The sequence below is a fragment of the Rhipicephalus microplus genome, chromosome 4, assembly GCF_043290135.1.
Source record: "Rhipicephalus microplus isolate Deutch F79 chromosome 4, USDA_Rmic, whole genome shotgun sequence".
In the NCBI taxonomy this organism is placed as follows: domain Eukaryota; kingdom Metazoa; phylum Arthropoda; class Arachnida; order Ixodida; family Ixodidae; genus Rhipicephalus; species Rhipicephalus microplus.
Window position 1 is genome coordinate 24,861,106 of NC_134703.1, and position 21,786 is coordinate 24,882,891.

The following is a 21,786-nucleotide window of genomic DNA, read 5'->3' on the forward strand; positions in this document are numbered from 1 at the left end:
AGTATATTTTACTTTGAGGGACGATGTTGCGCTGCTACCGAACGAGGGCGCTAAAAAACACCCAAAAGCTGCTTTATTTCTATAAGAACATACATCTAGTGCAACCAAACGTATCTCGGTACGGTCAATACAGTGAACTAAAAGTGTCGTGGAGCGCTTCGCATGCAGCGTACGCAACGTATCGTGCCACGTACGTAGGCTCGTTACGTACGCCCAACTAAAAGTGTCTTATTACGGTCGATCTCAATTCCGGTGTGCGGCGTGACCACTCTTAAAGCGCATACGCGCCTCTCCCCCTCACTCCTCTCCTACGCTCCCGGAGTGTTATTAATACCATTGAATTTCAACATAGCAAGAAGACTTTGCCAATATAAAATTAAGCGAATTATCACACCAATGTTTAGTCTGTATGTAAGTCAATTTGTCTCATGCTTTTCCCAGCATTAACGAAAGCGCATACTGTCTTCGCTTCGTTATGCCAGAGGGATCATGTGGTTCAACAAATGGCTAAGGAAAGTGTATAGGAAAAAAAAGAAAAAGAAAACCACTGTTTCTGCTTAATTTCTCATAAGTTGGTTCAGGTATCTACTGAAGGCGTGCGAGAACTGACTTGTGACTGCAAGTTCGTTTCTGAGATGTCAATTTGGAGCGTATTTCAAACTACGTTCTTGCTTGTCACTCTTACAGGGTTTGATGACAACTGGTGGGCCAACTGCAGTTTTCGACGTTGTGGACAAGCATGGATTGCTTGAATTTTTCGAGTAGGTATCATATGCATGTCATCTCAATAGATGTCTAAATCCGGGAAATATGCGTGCATCACACGTACGGGCCGCGTTTTGCAATGCTTTATGCTGGCGGCTGCACGCGCACAAGATATGAAATACTCGTTGTATAAAGTGGAAACTTTCTAAGCTACAAGTAAATAAAAGAAACACCTGAAGTTGACTGAGTACAGGTTTTGTTGCGTATCGTGAGACAACGAGGCTTAAAAGCGCTTATATTAATATCAATCAAGTCAGGCGTTTACACGGTCATGGAACCGTTGAGTCCCTATAAGGCTCACATGGTCAGTTATAACGATCGAAAACACAAAGGTGGCCTCCACTTGAGCTGGCTAATAGTGGTTGATTGATTGATTGATATGTGGGTTTCAACGTCCCGAAACCACCATATGATTATGAGAGACGCCGAAGTGGAGCACTCCGGAAATATCGACCACCTGGGGTTCTTTAACGTGCACTCAAATCTGAGCACACGGGCCTACAACATTTCCGCCTCCATCGGAAATGCAGCCGCCGCAGCCGGGATTCGATCCCGCGACCTGCGGATCAGCAGCCGGGTACCTTAGCCACTAGACCACCATGGCGGGGCTGCGTTTATTTGTAGAACTGTAACAACACTTTGTTGATGCTCTATACGACTCACAACTGCTGTTAAAATCGACCGGGTTAATCGATCGCTTGTAAGTGTGTAACGAACAGGCACACGTGTGCTGTCGGCGTCAAATGAAACGCCAACAGTGGAGCGTGAGGTTTAAGTATTAGCAACGGTATAGTGCGCCTCATCTAGTCACCACCTTTGAAAGCATCGCACATTCGTTTCGGCAGCGTTTCGCGATCCCTTGTAATGGTTTTGCTAACGTTCTAGTTCCGATATGCCGATGATAAGAGCCATCGAGGGCGTAACATGTGCTTTTGGTACTTTTCACTTTTTTATTTTATTTTTGTTCTCTACGCGTTTGGAATATCAGAACTAGAACAGAAGCGAAGGTTTCGCACTGTATAGGGGAATCGCGCAGTGCTGCCGCACCGGATGTGCGGTGCGGAGTGATTTATGGTGATGACTGATTTATGGTGATGACTTATGGTGATGGTACTTAGCTACGGAGCAAAAAGCTGGAGACTTACAAAGAGGGTTTACCTTAAATTGAGGACGACGCAGCGAGCAATGGAAAGAAAAATGGTAGGTGTAACCTTAAGAGACAAGAAGAGAGCAGAGTGGATTAGGGAACAACGGGGGTTAAGGATATAATAGTTGAAATCAAGAAGAGGAAATTGACATGGGCCGGGCATGTAGCACGTAGACAGGATAACCGCTGGTCATTAAGGGTAGCTAACTGGATTCCCAGAGAAGGCAAGCGGGTTAGGGGGAGACAGAAGATTAGGTGGGCAGATGAGATTAAGAAGTCTGTGGGTATAAATTGGCAGCAGCAAGCACAGAACCGGGTTAACTGGCGGAACATGGGAGAGGCCTTTGTCCTGCAGTGGACGTAGTCAGTATGATGATGATGATGATAATGATGATGATGACTGAAAGGCGTACACTACACCTTGTATATTGTTTGCGGCTCGCACTCCGCTGTTCGTGTTTCACTTGACGCCGATTGTAGACTGAAAGCACCTTCTCCTTTTTCTTTTAACCCTTTCCCCCGAGTGTAGGGTAGCAAACTGGACACGCGTCCAGTTGAACTCCCTGCCTTTCCTTCGTTCCCTCATCCTTCTCTTAAGTATCAACCGGCACTGGAGACGTGTTCTTCGCGATCTGCCCACATAATCCAGCACAGGGGGCTTAATTTGAGCCCAACTCGGCCATTACGCGCAGTCACAGATGACGCCGGTAATCAGTGCGAGGCGTCTGATGTCTCGACGTACTTTGACAAACTTGCGAATCGATCGCATCAACAGCTTACTTATATCATATAAAGCCGCATAAGGTTGAACCAGTTGGGTATTAGTCGTGAAAGACAACACAGACGGGACTCGAGGCGAGGGACCAGAAAACAGAAACTGCATTCTCTTCTCTTGTCTGTGTGTTCGCACGCCTTACCTTCCTTCATGCGAATATAAAATATCCTAAAACTGAAGCCATTTTCAAGCAACCGTGGACTGATAGTAGGTAGTCACTCTCAAAATCTCTCAAATTCTCAATGGGCTGCGCGGGATCATCGAACGTAGTTTACTAGCTAAAGCACTCTCATTCTGTAATTCTCTAATGTCGCGATGCGCACTACAGCTTGGTATAGCAATGCAATATTGGCCCGCCTGCTTTTGAATCTGTACGGAGATGTATGTATGCTTACAAACTGTCCCTTGCTGCTTGCCGACGGCAAGCATGAGCTTCGACTTTCAGAAGACGTTCACCTTCTGGAGTGTCGTCATCGGTTCCACGATAACCTGGACCATGAGCATGTGCACCAACCAGACCATGATTCAGCGCTACTGCAGCCTCAAGTCCATTAACAAGGCTCGCGCGTGAGTATACGCAACTGCATGCATGCATATTAAGGTAAAGAGTCGATCACGCCCAATGTGGAAACTCGATTAGTGTTAAAGCTGTCAAATCCAGAAAGTCTATATATTGTACTTCAAGAAATGTGCCTTATATGACGTCTAATCTGCGCAGAACATCGTTGGCGCAAACTTAAAAGACGTCGAAAGAAGAGACTCGGAAATGTCTTCCGAGTCTCTTCTTTCGACGTCTTTTAAGTTTGCGCCAACCATGTTCTGCCCAGTTACGCACCAACTAGCCCGACAGCATACGTTACTGACGTCTAATCTGGATGCCTAAAAGCACTGGAATTATTTTTCGAATTATGTTTTAAACATAAGCTTTTTGAGGTCTTGCGCACTTGTGAGGTGTTCGTCCTATAGATGTCAACGACCCTGTACAACATGACACAGCATGACTCGTGATGAAATCCTTCGTGGTTCAGTGAACTCTGAGCGCGGGAACAGACAAAGGACGAGGAAGAACGTGAGCGCTTGTGTTGTGTCTTTTCCCTGTCCGTTGTCTTTTGCCGCGCTTCCAGTTCACCCAACCAGTATCAATTACAAACAAGCCCACCTGCTAATAATGTTGCAACCTACGTGATGAAAATGCTAAGTTCGATGTCACATAGGAGCAAGTGGGTGGCTACTGTAGTTGGGAGTGATTGCTTTCTAGACAGCAACATTGAAAGGTGTATTTGACATGATGAGGGCGTTGCAGCTACTGACAAGATAAATTACGCACCGACTTATATTTTTACGCCAATGCACTGAGTTAGAATCGGAAGCAGTCGCACTCTTACCACGGCAAGCGTTAGAGTAGATCGAATGGCAGCGCAGATCACTTCACCTCTCACGCTGTCCCCGCAGTACACATTTCCGTGAACAGGATTTGGAGACATGCGCATGTAGCGCCATCTATGGTCGGCGACAGCGCTGGCCTGCTGTAACTTAACGGAAGATAGCTGAAAAAAATCATATCTGATAAAAAAAAAGTTAGTTATCGAAAACGATCCCCTGCTTTATGCAACATAGACTTACTTGAACGGTCTGGCAAAGTTACAGAGCCGAACTACGAACCACCCAGCTTCCCACAGCATTTAATATTTTACAACGGAATCCTGTGTGTTTCTATGGGTAGCATTCAACTGTCCTGGGAAGCCACTCGCAGGTAGTGCGATAGTGAATTTTTGCCAAAATTTACGAGTGGGTCTCTGCTACGTACAACTCGGAGCCGCTTTTGCTAACTAAATTGTTTCAAGAATTATAATTTTTTTCGCCTATTTTTCATTGAGTTAATTATGGCACACCACCGTTCTTGCTGCCGAGAGATGGCGCCACGTCCAGATGTCCACAACTTCTGGGAATGTGTAAACGAACTGTGACATTGAGGAACATAACTATTTACGGCATGCGTGGCCTCAGAGACCCGGTGGTCTGCGGTAATTTTCTTTGCTTCATTATCTTAAAATATGCCAAGACTCTGTCAAGAGTATAATCTGACAGTTGACAATACTCAGTCTGCCCAGCGAGAGTTTCTCTTCTTAAAGTGTGCTCACGGAGCTACGTGTGCTCAACAAAATGCATTGTTCTAACTCTATTTATTTGCAGGGCACTGTACATCAACATGCTGGGCGTCGGAGGCACGCTGACGTTATCTGCGTTTTGTGGTCTCGTGCTTTTCGCGCTTTATCACCAGTGCGACCCGGTCAAGGCGTCCGTAATAAAGAAATACGACGAGGTGAGTGAACAATACAGTGAACACTGGTCATTGCCCAAATCAAACAAATCTAAACAGCTACCTTGGTGAACTTCTCGTTCCTTTGTTAAAACAGCTCCTTTATTAGCAACAACCCCTTCCGTCAAGCATTACTGTTGCTCATTACAGGGAGAGCTCAATCACGAGCCCAACAACAGGTACACTAACTACTACTACTACTACTACTACTACTACTACTACTACTACTACTACTACTACTACTACTACTACTACTACTAATAATAATAATAATAATAATAATAATAATAATAACCAATAGACTTTTCTGAAGCTACTATACAAAAGCGGAGTAGCCATGCCTTGGGCTACTAAGTGTGAGAGGTTGCAGGTTCGATATCATCTGCGTTTTGACAACGGCGAGACACAGTACCCTCGGGTACACCGAGTCAGCCTTTTCTACCTTTATTTCTATTTCTCGCTTTTTCTCCCTGGTCACTCCTTTCCTTTTCTTTCTTTTTACTCCTTATGTCTTTCTTCGTTTCTCTATAATGTACTCTGCCTTCTGCATCTCTTTTTCGTGTCCCTCTCTAGCTCTTTCTCTATATGCCTTCTCTGTTGGAATGGAGTGGAATGAAAAAACTTCATTTCAGTCCTGCAGGATGCGCTTAGCGCGTAGCGGGCGTCTCCCGCGTAGGGACCGACAGTGAGTACCTGGCGGCCGCTTCGTGGGCCTGCTGGACGGCCCATTGCTGTTCGGCGCTGTTTTTATATTATTTTATTTCTTCAAACCCTCCAACTCTCTCTTTTTTCTGTGCTTATTCCTATCGCTTTCTCCCTTTATCTCTTTTACGTGTTTCACGTGCTGCGCTTGTCCGAGCAGAGGTTTCGTGAAACGTTCGCACCTGCTGTACTCGGTTGTGGGGTTTGCCATATTCCCGTGCGCTAACCCAGCTGGGTAGTTCAGCCCAGTCCAACACAAGTTACCGATAAGTTAAGCAGCCTCGTTGTTAAAGCAGTTGAATTTAAGGAATAATTCACCTGCGAACCCGCTTATGTGTCTGAATGGGTTCTGAAGATTGCCACATTGGTTCTAGCATCCCGTAATCACGCAAAAGCAATGTGCGGGGAGAAGGGTGGCTTTAACAGAAAGCTCTGAAAACAGCGCCAAAAAATACGAAATAATGAATGTCTAACAGTTTTCACCTTACCTCGTCTAAGTGTTAGTTAGAGTGGTATGGTATGGGAAACCTTTATTTAGGTAGGTGAGGGCGTAAACTAGCACGTAGCGGGCCCCTCCCACGTCGGAATAGATAGGCCTAACCTCTTCGCCGCGTTGTGGGCCACTTGGACTGCCCATAGCTGCGTCCTTAAATCCGTACTGCGTAGCGTAGCATCCCACTTTGACGATGTAACGTTAACGTTTTCAACCCGTAACGCATGGAACCGCCAAAGCACCGCCAGAGTTAGGGTGGTACACCAAAGATTTTTCATTTGATATTTGACTGCTGTGAATCACCAGCTTGGTCACATTGTTGTTTCTTAGTCGCAACAACGAACTCGGAAAAAAGAAAACAACGTCCCTTCAACTATATGCGAGCATTGGATGAACGTACTTCCCTTTTTCGTTCGCAGATGATGCCGTACTTTGTTATGGACAACTTGGGTCACTTGCCGGGCATGACAGGGCTTTTCGTCACAGCTGTCTACAGTGGATCACTCAGGTATGACGGTCACACATGTCTATCACTGCACGAAGGTTCACCGAAAGTCTCGTCAGTCATTAAGCACCTGTAAACTGTCACACCAGTCAATACTAACAGAAATGATTCTAGGAGAATGCTAATACTGCCTACAACAGAAAAATCACAAGGAAGCCGTCGATCAATCATGTCACAGAACCAAATCACAAACTCTATAGATCCCGCCGTGTCACGTTTGACGTAGTGAGCTACATTGGTCAGGTGGTAAAGACGTAAATGTAAATGTAGGAAAACTTCACTGAGCAACAGTTGCATGATGGTTCAATTGCGGATATAACCATAAGAAACCACAAAAAAGCCAGATAATGGAAAACACTGGAAAAGAGCTGTTTCGAGCTCGACATAACGAGACATTAGAAAAATTACAAGCAAAAACAATTTCAATAGTGAACCATAACAGCTTACGACACACCCTGAGACACGGACGAAGAAGGGACGCACAAAAACAAGCGCTAATTAACAACACATTGTTATGGCAGCCCCAATTAGCCCAGTCGAAAGCCATTGAACAGTGATGATGTTTATGCCAGCCATGAAGTGTTGACCCTGCAACTGTCATCTTGTAGGGTATGCGCTGCAAAATTAGGGGAAGTCGCATAGGGCGCGTGCCCTGCAATAACCATGATGGGTGAGGGAACGAGTACAGAGAGGGAGAGAAAAACATAGAGACGGGAAAGAAGATGTAAAGCAAGCGAAAAACTACTGTCGGGAAAAATTCTTCGCGAGGTGGTATTCAAACCCGCGTACCCACGTGCGCGCGTAATTCGTTGGTCAGCGTCCTAAACACTTTGCTATCCAGGCACGCTGGCATAGCCTTGTATATTACAGGGCAGCAAGGGTAGTCGCCACACTGCGGGTAGCCGGCTGGAATTTTCCGTCGCAATTGGGATCAGAACCTAAATCCATACCGTGGCACTTGTCCTGCTGGCTATTTCATAGGGCTACGATTAAAATAATAGCGAAGGTTGGGCTAGTGGGGGCTCATACTTGGAATGTAAAAACAGCGCAAAAATTATAGACGCCTTTGGTTTGCGAAGTTGCAGACGCCTTTGGTTTGCCACGTGACCGGGTCGATTGTACGATATATGTGCGGGTGTCTTCCAATAAAGTTTAGTTGCGAAAACCAGTGTAGTGTCGTCCCTTATTTCGTCCTTGTCTATAATTTTTGTGCTGTTTCTACATCCCAACTACGATTAAAACTGCCATTTCATCCCCTTAGGTGTAGACACAAAGAAGGGAGACAGATAAAGTGGAAGGCCGAAAGGTTAGCCTGATATTATTAGCATACGGTTTGCTACCCAGCACTGTGGGATGGTGAATGGGCAAGAAAGAGTGTGCAGAGAGAGAGAGAGAAAAAGAGAATAAACAACGCTTGTCCACACTCGGGAGAAAACACACACACACACACACACACACACACACACACACACACACACACACACACACACACACACACACACACACACACAACCGGAAGAGAAAAGAGTGTTCTGGCTACAATCGTTCAGAGAGGCCGCTCGATCGCAAAAAGCGCAGTATCGCTTGCGATCAGGGTGCAGCGTGATGTGTAGACCCAACTACAGCGAAACGCCTATTGGGAGCACATGTGCCTGGGATCGCGTACTTAGTGACACTCGTAATTTACTGAACGCTCCACATTCGCCACCATTACCGAGCCCAGTCAATGGCGCTTGCCGAAACTCTAGCGTCCCGAGTTTATACGCAGTACTCATACATTTTCGTGATTTGACGATTGGTTGGTTTCGCTTCTCATATATATTCCAGCACGATGTCGTCTGGCTACAACGCATTGGCCGCCATCACATGGGAGGATTTCTTAAAGCCCAGGCTGAAGCTGTCTCCGAAAGGTGTCATGTGGGCAACGAAAGCGATCGGTGCGTGCTGATGGTGTCATTACACCTGATTCTAGTCTTTATAGTAGTTGAAGTTCGTTTTTTTCTTTTGCATGCTTCATTTGCGTTGAAATCCTAAAAATCTAACTTGATGCATAATGCAGTACGAAGGTAACACTGTTCTCCGCACTGCATGTGCCCACAAATCTTGTCCTGCGCGCAATTTTTGTCATATATCTTTAGGCCCGACTTCCCCTATGAGTGGTGGTTGCATGACTGACAGTCAGTAATACAGAAAGTAAATGAGTAAGCAGGCTGATCAGTACGAGAAATCTGTTTGAAACCTTCCATTCGTGATCTTCGAATTAACGCAAAAATATAATAAAGCAGGTATAACGAGAGTGAGTGAAGCAAGAAGTTCGTCTTTAGAATGACCTCCCTGATTGCATAGCCTCCATATCTAATCCCGATACATTTCGCCGTCAGCTACTCACTCTGTTCACCATGTGACCCTGTTTTTGTAATCTGAGTGCATTGCGTAACGGTGATTTATATTCCCCTTGTCTTTTATTTTGAAATGTATCCCTCTGTCGCCATGTTCACATCAACAAGTGCTGTATTCCCTCAAATTTACCTCGCCCTGTATAGCCTAAAATGTGATCTCATTTATATATATATATATATATATATAGTTTTTCGTTGTTCTTGCGCTGATCCTGCCTGTAAACTGTTCGTTACCTGTCTGTACCATTCCGATTCCTCCCCCCCCTTACCCAATGCCCTGTTCTGGGGCCCGTAAGGTTTTTTTTTTTTTGAATAAAGAATAAAGAAGAAAAAGAAAGAAGAGAGCATTTTTTTCTCTTGAATATAAATAAATAAATAAATAAATAAATAAATAAATAAATGTTGATCACCCCACATGCCACTCCCCGGCCGAACGCTTTAGTCTTAAGGCTTTATTCGCTTTAGTCTTAACGCGAGTGAGCCTGTAATCAGAAAAATGCTCCAGCCATATTATCAATGAAAACAGTCGAGCGTGAAATCAGTATTATTCTCATGCCGTAGACAATCGAGTCCAGTGAATCACTGCGCGATTTGACGCCTGTTGGCGCCCCACCTGCGAGCTTTCCAGACTCCAGAGTATGAAACGCTGTCTCTGGCGACGGACAACAGGCAAATCCGTTGCTTGCACTTGGATTATTTGAGAACGTTGTTTGTTTTTTGCAAGCGGGTGCGTATTCCCGTGTTATTTCTCCATTTTCAAAGATGCCCAGACTTACTTCTTGTGTCCGCGTTTGCACGCCCTCTCTCTTGTAGAACGAATACCTGCAACCTAGCTCAGCTCTTTGTTTGGTATTTCGTGGGCTTTCTTTATCAGCCAAGAGAAATGAGCACGCAATTAGTACGTTGAGAATAACGCAGTTAGATGTCGTTTGAGTATGCATGCTTACATATGTCTCATTGACATTATGATAACTGCGTTAGTGCTTGTCAAATTACCAGTACAATGGTTACTGAATAATTGAACCTCACTAACAGTAACTGGTGGTGGCAACGACAGTCTACTGGGAACAATGCGCACTTGGTACCGCTCCTCTTCCTTTAAATCATGCTAAGTGATAGTAGGGGCGGCATACAGGCAGAGACGAATCTTAGCTTGCAGGTGCATGAGCCTGTTTAGATCATATACCACCCAAGCAAACCATTTCGGTAAGGCGTCATCCAGTCGTCGCCGAAAAGAGCCATAAAAGCCTTCCGATGAAGAAATCTCACCTTACAGAGAAGGAAACCTTAAAACTCACAGGATACCTTGTGGATTCGCCTAAGACGATTCTATGACAAAAGTCGTCTTTTTCTTCGCAGTTTACCCATTAGGGAGCAGAAAACATGAGACATTGCTTCATGCACCACTGCCAAGCACCGTATTCATTTTGTTGTCTTGAGGTGGCGCACTGTCCAGTTTCTCCGGTTTCGTCCACCACCCCAAAGAAGGTGCTACAATGGCATCGTGTGTCCTTACGCCATGACATAACGCCAGAATTTGTGACGTCACAATGACGTCACAAAGGTTTCATATCTGTGACGTCATGACATGTCATACATTGACGTCATGGCGCGACGATTTTCTTGCATCACTCATCTCCGTCATAGGACGGTCACCACCGACGGTAAAATTTCCTGTTTCTAGAGGCATGTATGGCTTTCGCCTTAGTAATGAAAAATGAAGGCAGCTTTATCTGAAAATTTTTTTGGAGAAGACAGCCTGATGTCGTGCTATAATTGAGACTTTTCTGAAGACTATTTCTGTTCCTGTTTCAGCGGCCACCTACGGTCTTCTGACGATTGTCATCGCATTTCTTGCCGGCACCCTGCCTTCCATCCTTTCGGTGAGTCAACCTAAACTTTGAGTCCTTGCTGTTATTGAAAAAAAAAAAAACGCAACATATCCACGTAGTGAATGATGAGTTGGGTGAAGTTACTGCCCGTCCGTGCTTCTATCCGTCCGTCCGTGCTTCTCTCCGTCCGTTCGTTCTTGCTTCCATCCATCGGTCCGTCCATGAATGATGTGGAAACCACTAACGCCGTCTAGTTATATTGTTCCCGAAGGCGTATACACACAACGCCATCTATTGAGGAAGTCATAAACTAGAGGTGACGACATACTACACACGGAGAAGGGAACTACCTACTGCCTAAGAAGCTCCGCCCCTAAAAAAAACAATTAACCAAATCGTTGCATTCATTTCTCGACTTGTTGGGTAAATGCGATTACATATCAAGAGAAGAAACAAACCGGACATGCGGAGAATATAAACTCTGAAACTGAGCTGCAACTCAGCAACACTTGTCAGGGCGTGATGATGACTAGCACAGAGTGCATATACTGAAATAAAGGATAACCTAATTGATTCGGAATAATAATAATAATAATAATAATAATAATAATAATAATAATAATAATAATAATAATAATAATAATAATAATAATAATAATAATAATAATAATTATTATTATTATTATTATTATTATTATTATTATTATTATTATTATTATTATTATTATTATTATTATTATTATTATTATTATTATTATTATTATTATTATTATTATTATTATTATTTCGATATGGGTTCAGAAGTGCGAATTAAAAAAGTTGCTGCGTTGCAGTGTACTTTTTCTTATGGCTTAGCAACCCGCCAACCCCAAGAATAAATAGATGCAAGCTCAATGCTCAAGACAGTCTTCACCTACATACCAGTGCGCACTACGGCTGAGCCGACTGTCGTGCCCCTTTTTCAGTAATGTCATCGTATAGGCAAAGCCCGCTTACTGCACATATTTACTCGTACACGCGGCCAACGTGGCGCAGCTAATATGCACATAATCGTTTTGCGATAATTCGCATGACAATGTGACACGTACGAGGAAGTGACTCGGGGTTTCGTTTACAGGCAACTTTCGTCACGACGGGCTGCTTCGTGGGCGCCTCCGGAGGAATATTCTTTCTCGGCCTCCTGTACCCATGGTGTGGAGGCGGGGTGAGCCTATTGGTTTTCAGCAACAATGTTTAGCATTTTCATTAATTTGTCATTCGAAACTGTGCGGTATATGTAATGGCGCAAGCTGAAATACTGTAAGTAGAGTCTGAATCACATTTATCTAGAGGATGAAGCAAAAAAAAAAAAAAACAGTGCGTAACACAGGACCGTGACAGAGACGGAGAAAGCACTGAGTCCTTCTCTGTCACTGTCCTGTGTTACGCAGTGTTTTTTTTTTCGATTCGTTAATCATGTACAAACCGGTCCAAATAAGTACTTTATATAGTCTAGAGGCCGGTCGAACGCTTGAGCCGCTGTTTTTCGCAAAAGTGTGCAGAGACCGAATGATGCTAAACATAGACATGCCGCATAATAGATCCTTGTGCTATAATTTAGGCATGAACGAAAACTTGTGGCTAACGTGAGGTAGCATAACGAAATATTTGCGGCGCAAGCACGAAGGTCACCAGCTTGCACAGCCGCGCGTTATAGAGTCCCTTACCGTCCCTAGCACCATCTTTTCATTTCCTTGCGTACTGCAAGCACTTTTGATATCTATCTATCTATCTATCTATCTATCTATCTATCTATCTATCTATCTATCTATCTATCTATCTATCTATCTATCTATCTATCTATCTATCTATCTATCTATCTATCTATCTATCTATCTATCTATCTATCTATCTATCTATCTATCTATCTATCTATCTATCTATCTATCTATCCGCTTACGTCTGGCTGCTCTCAGGATCACCCCTCAAATTGGCTAAATTGAACCAAAATTAGTATAAGAGGGTAAGACAGTTTGCCGAATGTGACGCGCTGGACAAGACACGAATAACGTCACAATACCGTCGCGTACATCGTGAAACACTTCCCGCCAAACAGTCGCACATAACCGCAGACGTGTATGTGCTACTGGTATGCGGGTGTGTGCCACAGATAATTGACACTTAGTATCCCTACCCAGGAACGACGAGAAGACACATGGGTAATCCTTAACGCGTGCGCGTCAAGAAAATCTCGACCCGACGAATGCAAAGAATAAATGTCAGGAGTCCCATCAGCAGTCAAACCTACACATTCTGCGAAAATACGGGGGATAAGCCGATTTTTTTTTTCTGTGTGTTTGGAGTTTTTCTCTATTTCGCCTAGACGGTAGAAACGCATCGAAGTTCGCTATTTCGACCAGATCAGCAAGCTGCTTTGAATACCACTCTGAACAAGTGTGATTCAGACCGTATTTTACGAGGGGATCGAGACTGGAGAGCCAGGTATCCCGGATCAAACCGAGGCTGTGATTGTGCTCGATGCAGTGCATTCAACCCATATATGCCCAAACTTGAGAAAACTAACAAAACTAATTTATTTTCCCAAAATGATTGCTTCTACAACCTCAGAAAACAGAGCAAGGCTTTTATTTAAAAAAGATCTCTCAAACAATGATTTGGAGCCGTCCTGTATGTAGGACACTCATGTTTGACACACCGTGAACAAAAACATTAGCGCCTATTGTTGTCATACAAAAGTTACTGCACACCCAATAACTGACGAACAATCGACAAAAATATCAACAGCATCGAGAGCAATTTGACTCTGTATTACATATTTTTATTTTTTTCGCGGTATGGCTCTCAGTTACATGCACGTGAAATAGCCATTTTGTGACTGCCAGCACATGGCTAATTGTAGCCCAGCGATCACCTAGATTTGCATGTGACGAAAACAGGGCATCGTAAACACACCTTAGGTGGCGCTACCTTTTTTACAGAAAAAAACATTCGAGTTACGCTGAAAAGTTTCAGCGTCCTAAATGTAGGACACTGGGAATGAGTTAAGAGTTTATAGGGCGTATAACTGGGCACTGGCTTTATTATTATTATTATTATTATTATTATTATTATTATTATTATTATTATTATTATTATTATTATTATTATTATTATTATTATTATTATTATTATTATTATTATTATTATTTACAGACCGTCATCGTGTCCATGTTAACGGGCATGGCGCTGTCCTTCTGGGTCGCCATTGGCGGCATGGTCTACCCTCGAAAGCCCGTTGTCGCGCGCACAACCGTGGACGCCTGCGCCTTCAACTACACGCTCAGAGTGCCGCCTCATCGAACATACTACACGGGGTGAGATGCGCTGATCCTCGCTATGGACAACAGTTTGCTGCGCTTGTCTGTTCACTCGCAAACAACGTTCGCCATCTTCGGGGCAACTATGTGATAGCGCGATCTTGAAAAAGTGGGGAAACGTCTGCGCTTATAAAAATTGCATTTTGGTCCACTCTTTGGTACATGACAACAGTGGTATCAATTCGAAGGAAATAATTCAATGTATGCCTTTTTAATGAATTTTTCATCTGCGAAAAAAAATTTCTAATTTTCAAGGCACAAGGTGCACATTGAGACCCGTTCACTGACATTCTTAACGTTCAGTCCTTGTCAAACGTTCACAGGCCACACTTCCATAGAAACTAATGGGATAATAACACGCGGACATTGGACCTCCTTCTCCCGCCTGTAAATTTTAGCGTTGTTGAACCAACCATAGAGCAAAAACTGAGTATTTTATCTTGCGGCCGTGTAAGTACATATCTGCTTGCATTCTACGACACAGCAAAGTGTGCCAACATCGAAAGAGTTGGCTGTTGGGTGAGCTGGTGCTTTGACGTAGAAATGTGCCAACATGTCTGACTACTCTTTCAGCGCAATAACGGCAGAACGTGCAGTATTCAAGCTATTATTTGCTGATGGTTAACATACATTTACTGAAATAGTGATTTCTTTTCGCAAAACTCCCCTGCAACACCGAGGGGACATGACACGCTGATTAAGCAATATGCGGTATTCAGAATATAGATATATAACTAGAAAATGTATTGTACCTGTACATATATGAAAAATGGATGGCAAAATATATCTCAGTGCTAAGTGAGTCTTAGAAGGCGCCGGTTTTAAACATTATCCATTGCCGGTGACGTCTATTTTGCCATGACCTGTGCGACGTGATGTTTAACAAGGAGCCATGCCGTAGTGTTGTACCAAAGTTTCAGCGCTACTGATCGTTAAACTTCAACGCAAACTTCAAGAAAACTCAAATAGCTCGATTACGCATTCGTCTGATCACGGAGCAAAATCCTTTGCCAGAATGTAAATCCTGAAAAGCAAGCAGCTTGTTGCGTCATAACTTGCGAGTGTGTCAGTGTTGCCAAACTCTCAGGCCATTGGCGTATTTATGAAAATATGCAATTTCAAATCAACCGGGTTGACCGAATGCGCTAAAATTTTGCCAGCTTGTTTTTGAAAACGAGGACAATTAACTCACATAACATGGATTATGACCAAAGAATAATGGCTCTCTTAAGCTACGATGTTTTAATTACCGAACAATTCCATATTTATGGAGAAACGATGAGACAGTAGTCAAAATATTTGGTTTATATAGTTAGGATCAGCTGAACACCATAAAAGCTGGCCGAAACGCAGTACGATGTCCACTAGACTCTGTCATACGCTAAGTGCACTAATATTCAAACCACACGTTTCGCTTGCTCTTTGTTTTCAGAGGCGTATACGATCTCTACCACATATCGTACATGTGGATTCCAGTAATCAGCTTCCTTTCCACTATCTTCGTAGCTGTAACCATCACGCTCATTCGTGGTGAGTACCGTCGTATTTGCACCATCCTAAGTTTGCAACTTTCGCCGCCATGGTCGTTGTGCTCGACTGCTGACCCAAAGGTTGCGGGTTTGGATACCGGCCTCTATTTTGATGTAGGCAAAATGATACGGGCCATGTATTTATATTGGCCAAACGTCTTTATTTCAAAATGGCCAAACGTCTTCCTTGTACAAAGTGACTAGTGGAGTTCCTCAAGGGTCGCTGTTATGTCCACGCTATTTTTTAATTTACGTTAACGATGTTTTTTTGCAGTTACTCATTCTTCTTTTCTCTTGTATGCTGATGACATCAAGATATTTAAGGAAATTCATTCAGTCAATGGCTGTCGCTTGCTGCAGTCAGGTTTGTGTTCTTTCTCCGAGTGTGTTGATAAGAATAACCTTCGTCTGAGTACCTCAAAGAACAAATTCTTGAGTATATATCAGAAAACATCCATCGTGTCATTCACATACTCTGTCAATACCATGTCCTTATGTGAGGTTTATGAATTCAGTGATGTCGGTGTTTTTTGCTGGCATGCTAATTTTTTATGCTCGCACAAAACGTGCTGCCATGCGTGGTATTCGGAATTCTCTTGGCTATGTTTGTAGAATCTCTCGGAAATTCAGTTCTCCATCAGCCTTCCAGAAATTGTACGCCGAAATATGTCTACCTCAACTTGAGTACGCTTCAGTGACCAGGAATGGCATCGCTAAGTCTGGCAGTGACGCTATTGAGCGAGTTCAGAAAAAAAAAAGATTCATAAGCATTTACAACCATAGTTCTGCTAGAAATGACTCTGCATCTCGTTCTAACACCACCGGGTTATTATTATTGACATCACTTCACTGCCGACAAAATCGCGCTGACCTCTTATTTCCTTACAAACTATAATTCCCGGTACGATATCCTGCCCTTCGCTTCTCGGTTGTTTAAATTTTCGGTTTCCGCGAAAGTTATCCAGAGAAAATCGACCATTTCATGTGCCTGCTAACTTATTTCAACACTCTAGTGCAGAATACAAAGTATGTATATTGTTAACTGTCATGATCTCGATGTTTTTCACAGTACACTGTCATTGTTTTTATCTCAGCTTTGCACTTTCTTAAGATAGTTTTTCACAATGTACAGATTCTTCATTTTTCAGGAAGCTTTCCACATATAGTTGAGTATATTCCCTTTTATTTCTCACTGCCATGCCATGATTCTCTCTTCTTTTGTACTTTTCATTTCGCGCTGATTTCTTTTTTTATACATTCTCACCGCTCTTGATTTGTTTTTCTCAACACTGTATTGCATTTTTTATTTTTATTATTTTATTTTTTGAGTACGCCTGCACAAAGGCTTTATGATTGTTCCTGCGAATGTTAATTAATTGAAGTAAGTTGTTCGACGTCCCGATCAAACGGTCAATAAAGAAAATTGTGCACAAAGTTGAATGTCTTACGTTTGCAAAGCTACTTAATTCCGCTTACAAAATTTAGGGATTATTAAAGCTCACCAGGATATTTGTTAACCTGCCCAGATTTCGCAAATTTCGACACTTCCTTTATTCCTCTTTCCACTTGCCCTCCAACGAAATACATTTATAAGTCCAGTGTGATATGTTTAACTTTCCTGCCTTTATTTTACCTTCTCCCTCTCGCTGCTTTTCTTCAGCCAAAATCAGCACAAAGGTCTGCAAACACTGCCCAGCTGGTGCAAATTATTCTGGCTTAGGCATGCTAGAGCACTGCTACTGAGAATATATCTACTAAATATACCAAAAGTAACTCAGTTTAATAGAGCGTACTTATATACTCAAATTAGTAAAAAGAGTGACCGTAGCTGTCATGTTCGCACACAGGAACAAAGAACGCGGCTGATGTGGACCCAAGACTGTTAGCACCGGGTATTAGGCAGTACTATATAAGGACGAGAGCCAAGGACGAAGAACAAAACACCAAGGAACAACAGGTCATCAAGGAGCAAAAACAAGTTATCAAGGAGCCCTTGAAGATAGAGGTGATCCAGGTGAGGGACATCGTTGTAATGCTGGAAAGGTTAGGACGCCTAGGTTAATGTAGGCAATAAGATAATCAAATAATATTTCAATCACCCTTTTGCTTCGCGCAAAGCAATATGATACTACTGAAATTATTCTTCATTATAAACATTTTTCTCTATTGATGTTTATAGCTATAATTCTAACGGAAAGAGCCCGATAAGCAACTGGCGAGAATGAAACGCATTATAGCATAACCTGGGATAACTTCCTAGTAGAGTGGTTCTCAGTTATGGATGTTCCTGGGACCTCTCATACATGGGTGGAGCTTATCGGCGATCCCTTGCGGTGAGAGAAAACGTGGAGATGGGGGGGGGGGGGAAGGGGGGTCAAAATTTCCAACGGATCAAGCGGCGGGAAATAGTTGCCTTTTATTCATACCTGGCAAAGAATGGTGAAACAAAAGTACCTCGTCAATTCGATCTCAACGACCTGTCAATAAGTTGTGCGGTCTGGAGTCAATTAAGCCTGTTTCTAGCTATGTTTACTTTACAAGTATGCAAGGCTAGAAAAAGTATGCTTCTATATCGTAGAAAGCTGCAACAAGAACTTTGCAGACATCTCATGAAAAGTTTGCTTTGTAGCAATGCACATTTGTCATACGGTGAAACAAAACAGTCAAAAGGGGAAATGATTTTGCGTACCTCCGTTTGAGAACCACAGTCCTAAAAACACGGGTGTCGCCAGGGGAGGGGAAAGGGGATGGAGGATTTCAGGTTTCGATATCCCCCTCTCTTCCTTAAAAGTTTCTTGCCACGCTACTGTCTAGTAGGGAGCTTCCGCCTAACTTCCGTCATTTCTCTGTTCCAGGATGACTCCCCCGAGAAACCAGAGAAACTCCGCGAGATAGTGAGCTACACCAATGGTCACGTGAACTACGCGATGACCAATGACGACGGCACGGAACACACAGCCATGTAGGCGGGCGGAAAGACTGTGATATTTTAGGTTGACGAACTGTTTAGCTATAGTTTATAATATCATACTGTGACTTATACGCCTTAAATTATGGACGTGTCACGCAGTGGAGCTAGTACAAAGAAAAGAAGTGACTCAAGACTATCATTTTCAAGTGAACGACCAAATATTACGTAAAGGCTACGCTTCGCAACCGCGTAAGCCCCATGACTTCTTTTGCTTTCTGTGGCACGTATCTGTGGGGTTTAACGTCCCAAAACCACCACATGATCATGAGAGACGCCGTAGCGGAGGGCTCCGGAAATTTCGACCGCCTGGAGTTCTTTAACGTGCACCCAAATATGAGCACACGGGCCTACAACGTTTCCGCCTCCATCGGAAACGCAGCCGCCGCAGCCGGGATTCGATCCCGCGACCAGCGGGTCAGCAGACGAGTACCTTAGCCACTAGACCACCGTGGCGAGGCGTTCTGCGGAACTCAGCGTGGTACAGCACCTTCGCTTTTGAAATGTTTTACTTCAACTCATTTAAGGTATTGCTTTTTTACTTGGCGATTTTCATGGTTCAATTTCTATCTAGCTGAATTGATGTCCTATTGCTTTTTTTTCCTCCTTTCACTGCACAGCACAAGCTCAGAAATACTTACTCGAGCGCTTTCCTTTTCTTTCCTACTCTTTATACTTCACTGGTTGTTACTTCTCAAGGTAGCTTAATTGTGAAATAATGTTGGCGTATTAAAACTGCCTCGGGATTGTGCTCGATGCATGCTAGTTCCATGTGAGTGAGTCTTAACAATCTACTCATTCACAACGATTTGGGGTAAAAGCTCAAATGAGTATTCCCGTGAAACATCAATCAGCGCACGAGCTCTCCCATGTACGTATATATATATATATATATATATATATATATATATATATATATATATATATATATATATATATATATATATATATATATATATATATATATATATATATATAGTGCGGTGGACACTTCAGACTTGTATTTAAGAATTACAACTACGCTCTGATTCTCGCTGAAACAGTTGTCATTGTGTCATTGTTATATGTTCGTGATCTATCTCTTCCGGAAGCTGATTGCATTATCAACTCTTCATGAAACAATACTTCTCTTGTCTGATCATGTACATCTCTTCAATTTGTAGCACCAAAGAATTATATGTATGTTTTAGGCACCTTTGTAGGTCGCCCTTTCTTCATCGTCAATTTGAGAGGCTATCATCAGCTCTATTTTTTCAGGTTTACCAACTCTGCTGTCAAAAGGTGACTAGCGACTCTCCCCGTATATTTGATTGTTGTCAGTTATGCATACTATTAGCCTAATGTATATCCACTGCGATGCGGCTCGCAGACAGACGTAACATCTGCACTAACATCTGCACACATCTACTCACACATCTACGTAACATCTACTCGCCAAACTTTTCGCGTTTGGGGCAACATTAGGCACCTTATAGAAATAACAATGTACGTTCACATTGCGCTTTACGTACAGTTTTGGTCCCAAGCACAGTACCAGCCGCTTTGTAAAAGCCATGTCCAATCTTGAGAATATGATACATTACTAGTCATCGCGCTTGACAGTGGGCATTCGCGAAATAATGGTGCAGTCAGTCATTACGCCGAATGAGAAAGCTGAAATACTCAAACGGCATACGTGTGGCAGGACGATAGACAACTATGCTGCACACAGATGCGATTTTTTATTACGTATACTTCTGCATACGCATTATCGAACCTGCACGGCTACAAACGTATGATGGTGATACAAAAACAAAAATTATCGTCAGATAATTGATTGATTGATATGTGGGGTTTAACGTCCCAAAACCACCATATGATTATGAGAGACGCCGTAGTGGAGGGCTCCGGAGATTTCGATCACCTGGGGTTCTTTAACGTGCACCCAAATCTGAGCACACGGGCCTACAACATTTCCGCCTCCATCGGAAATGCAGCCGCCGCAGCCGGGATTTGAACCCGCGACCTGCGGGTCAGCAGCCGAGTACCTTAACCACTAGACCACCGCGGCGGGGCCAAATTATTGTCAGAGTACTAGTCGTTATGAGGCTATCTCCAAAAAGAAAGTGTAGGTTTAAGGCCAGTTTGTCTCTCAATCTTTAATTCTCTTTTTTCCGGCCTCCATTATAAAATTTCTTTTGCGGTTGTTATTTATAGTACTATAGCCCCATGCATTTCTCAACTTATGCTTCCGGCATCTCTTTCTGAATGTTTCTATTTAACTGCCTGCTTTCTTTTCTTTAATCAATAAAAGCTCCGCATGTCATTTTTTTTAACGCACTCAAACTTCGGAAAATTATGTTTCTGGGGCCTCAAGTTACTATTCTCAAGGAAGGGAACAGCGTTGCTCAAGGGGGGGTGACAAGGAAACTTTATAGGATGATCTATTTGTCTTCTTCTACCTTCTATTTGAAGTGGGGAACCAACAATATACGACAGTGATAGATAAACGCTGCGTTATAGTCGAAATAGTGAATTTGAAGTAAGCAATGAAAGAGCGTTTCATTTCACATCTTGTTATAGGCACTATTTTTGTTTCATAGTACAGACTTCGAATGCAGTCACAGTACTTCAAGCATCGTTAATGCTCGTACTAAAGAAGCGGGGAAAACAAGGGTATGTTGCTTAAAGTGCATTGTTAGGTGTTGTTGGAAGGAGATCGTCATTTGAAAATGTGTCTGTTATACTTTGGTTTATTCGTTGTACTGAACGACCGGATCTCGAAATATTACGAAAGGCTACAATACAATGAAGGATATTGTTGTTCATGTGTACTTGGCATTTATGTTTTTTGATTGTATTGAACTGATGGTGCTACGCTCTTGTAAGCAACGACAAACCACATGGACTTCGCTCACATCGCACCATTTAGGCGTCGATCATTGTCAGTGAAGAGTTCCGTTTTTGTATATATGTTTTATTGAAACTATGAAAAAATCAATAAAAGTGTTCAGCA

At 43.0% G+C, this 21,786-nt stretch overlaps 2 protein-coding genes across 8 annotated transcripts in view; one reads left to right on the forward strand and one right to left on the reverse strand.

Moving 5' to 3' along the window:
- Nucleotides 1–19,654, forward strand: part of LOC119171364 (sodium-coupled monocarboxylate transporter 2) — a 41,726-nt gene extending 22,072 nt beyond the window's left edge. Inside the window, exons 7-17 of the mRNA XM_037422215.2 lie at nucleotides 688–761; nucleotides 3,114–3,254; nucleotides 4,881–5,010; nucleotides 6,622–6,710; nucleotides 8,535–8,644; nucleotides 10,922–10,989; nucleotides 12,056–12,142; nucleotides 14,131–14,291; nucleotides 15,727–15,824; nucleotides 17,671–17,837; nucleotides 18,679–19,654. Coding sequence (XP_037278112.2) covers nucleotides 688–761; nucleotides 3,114–3,254; nucleotides 4,881–5,010; nucleotides 6,622–6,710; nucleotides 8,535–8,644; nucleotides 10,922–10,989; nucleotides 12,056–12,142; nucleotides 14,131–14,291; nucleotides 15,727–15,824; nucleotides 17,671–17,837; nucleotides 18,679–18,789 — 1,236 coding nt within the window. The 3' untranslated portion in view covers nucleotides 18,790–19,654. The remainder of the gene's footprint in view (nucleotides 1–687; nucleotides 762–3,113; nucleotides 3,255–4,880; nucleotides 5,011–6,621; nucleotides 6,711–8,534; nucleotides 8,645–10,921; nucleotides 10,990–12,055; nucleotides 12,143–14,130; nucleotides 14,292–15,726; nucleotides 15,825–17,670; nucleotides 17,838–18,678) is intronic.
- LOC142814197 (uncharacterized) overlaps nucleotides 1–21,786 on the reverse strand; it is an 82,316-nt gene that overhangs the window by 28,753 nt on the left and 31,777 nt on the right. For 3 of the 7 annotated variants that reach the window (XM_075892349.1, XM_075892347.1, XM_075892353.1), the window contains exons 2-3: nucleotides 6,603–6,735; nucleotides 4,073–4,234 (exon numbers count right to left, since the gene is read on the reverse strand). The exons of 2 other annotated variants lie outside the window; for them this stretch is intronic. Coding sequence is in view for 1 of the 5 variants with exons in the window: in XM_075892353.1 (XP_075748468.1) it covers nucleotides 4,073–4,177 (105 nt within the window). In the remaining 4 variants the exon portion in view is untranslated. Of the gene's footprint in view, nucleotides 1–3,082; nucleotides 3,178–4,072; nucleotides 4,235–6,602; nucleotides 6,736–21,786 lie in introns of those variants that run through there. 2 more of the 7 variants (XM_075892348.1, XM_075892351.1) reach the window with 2 other exon arrangements.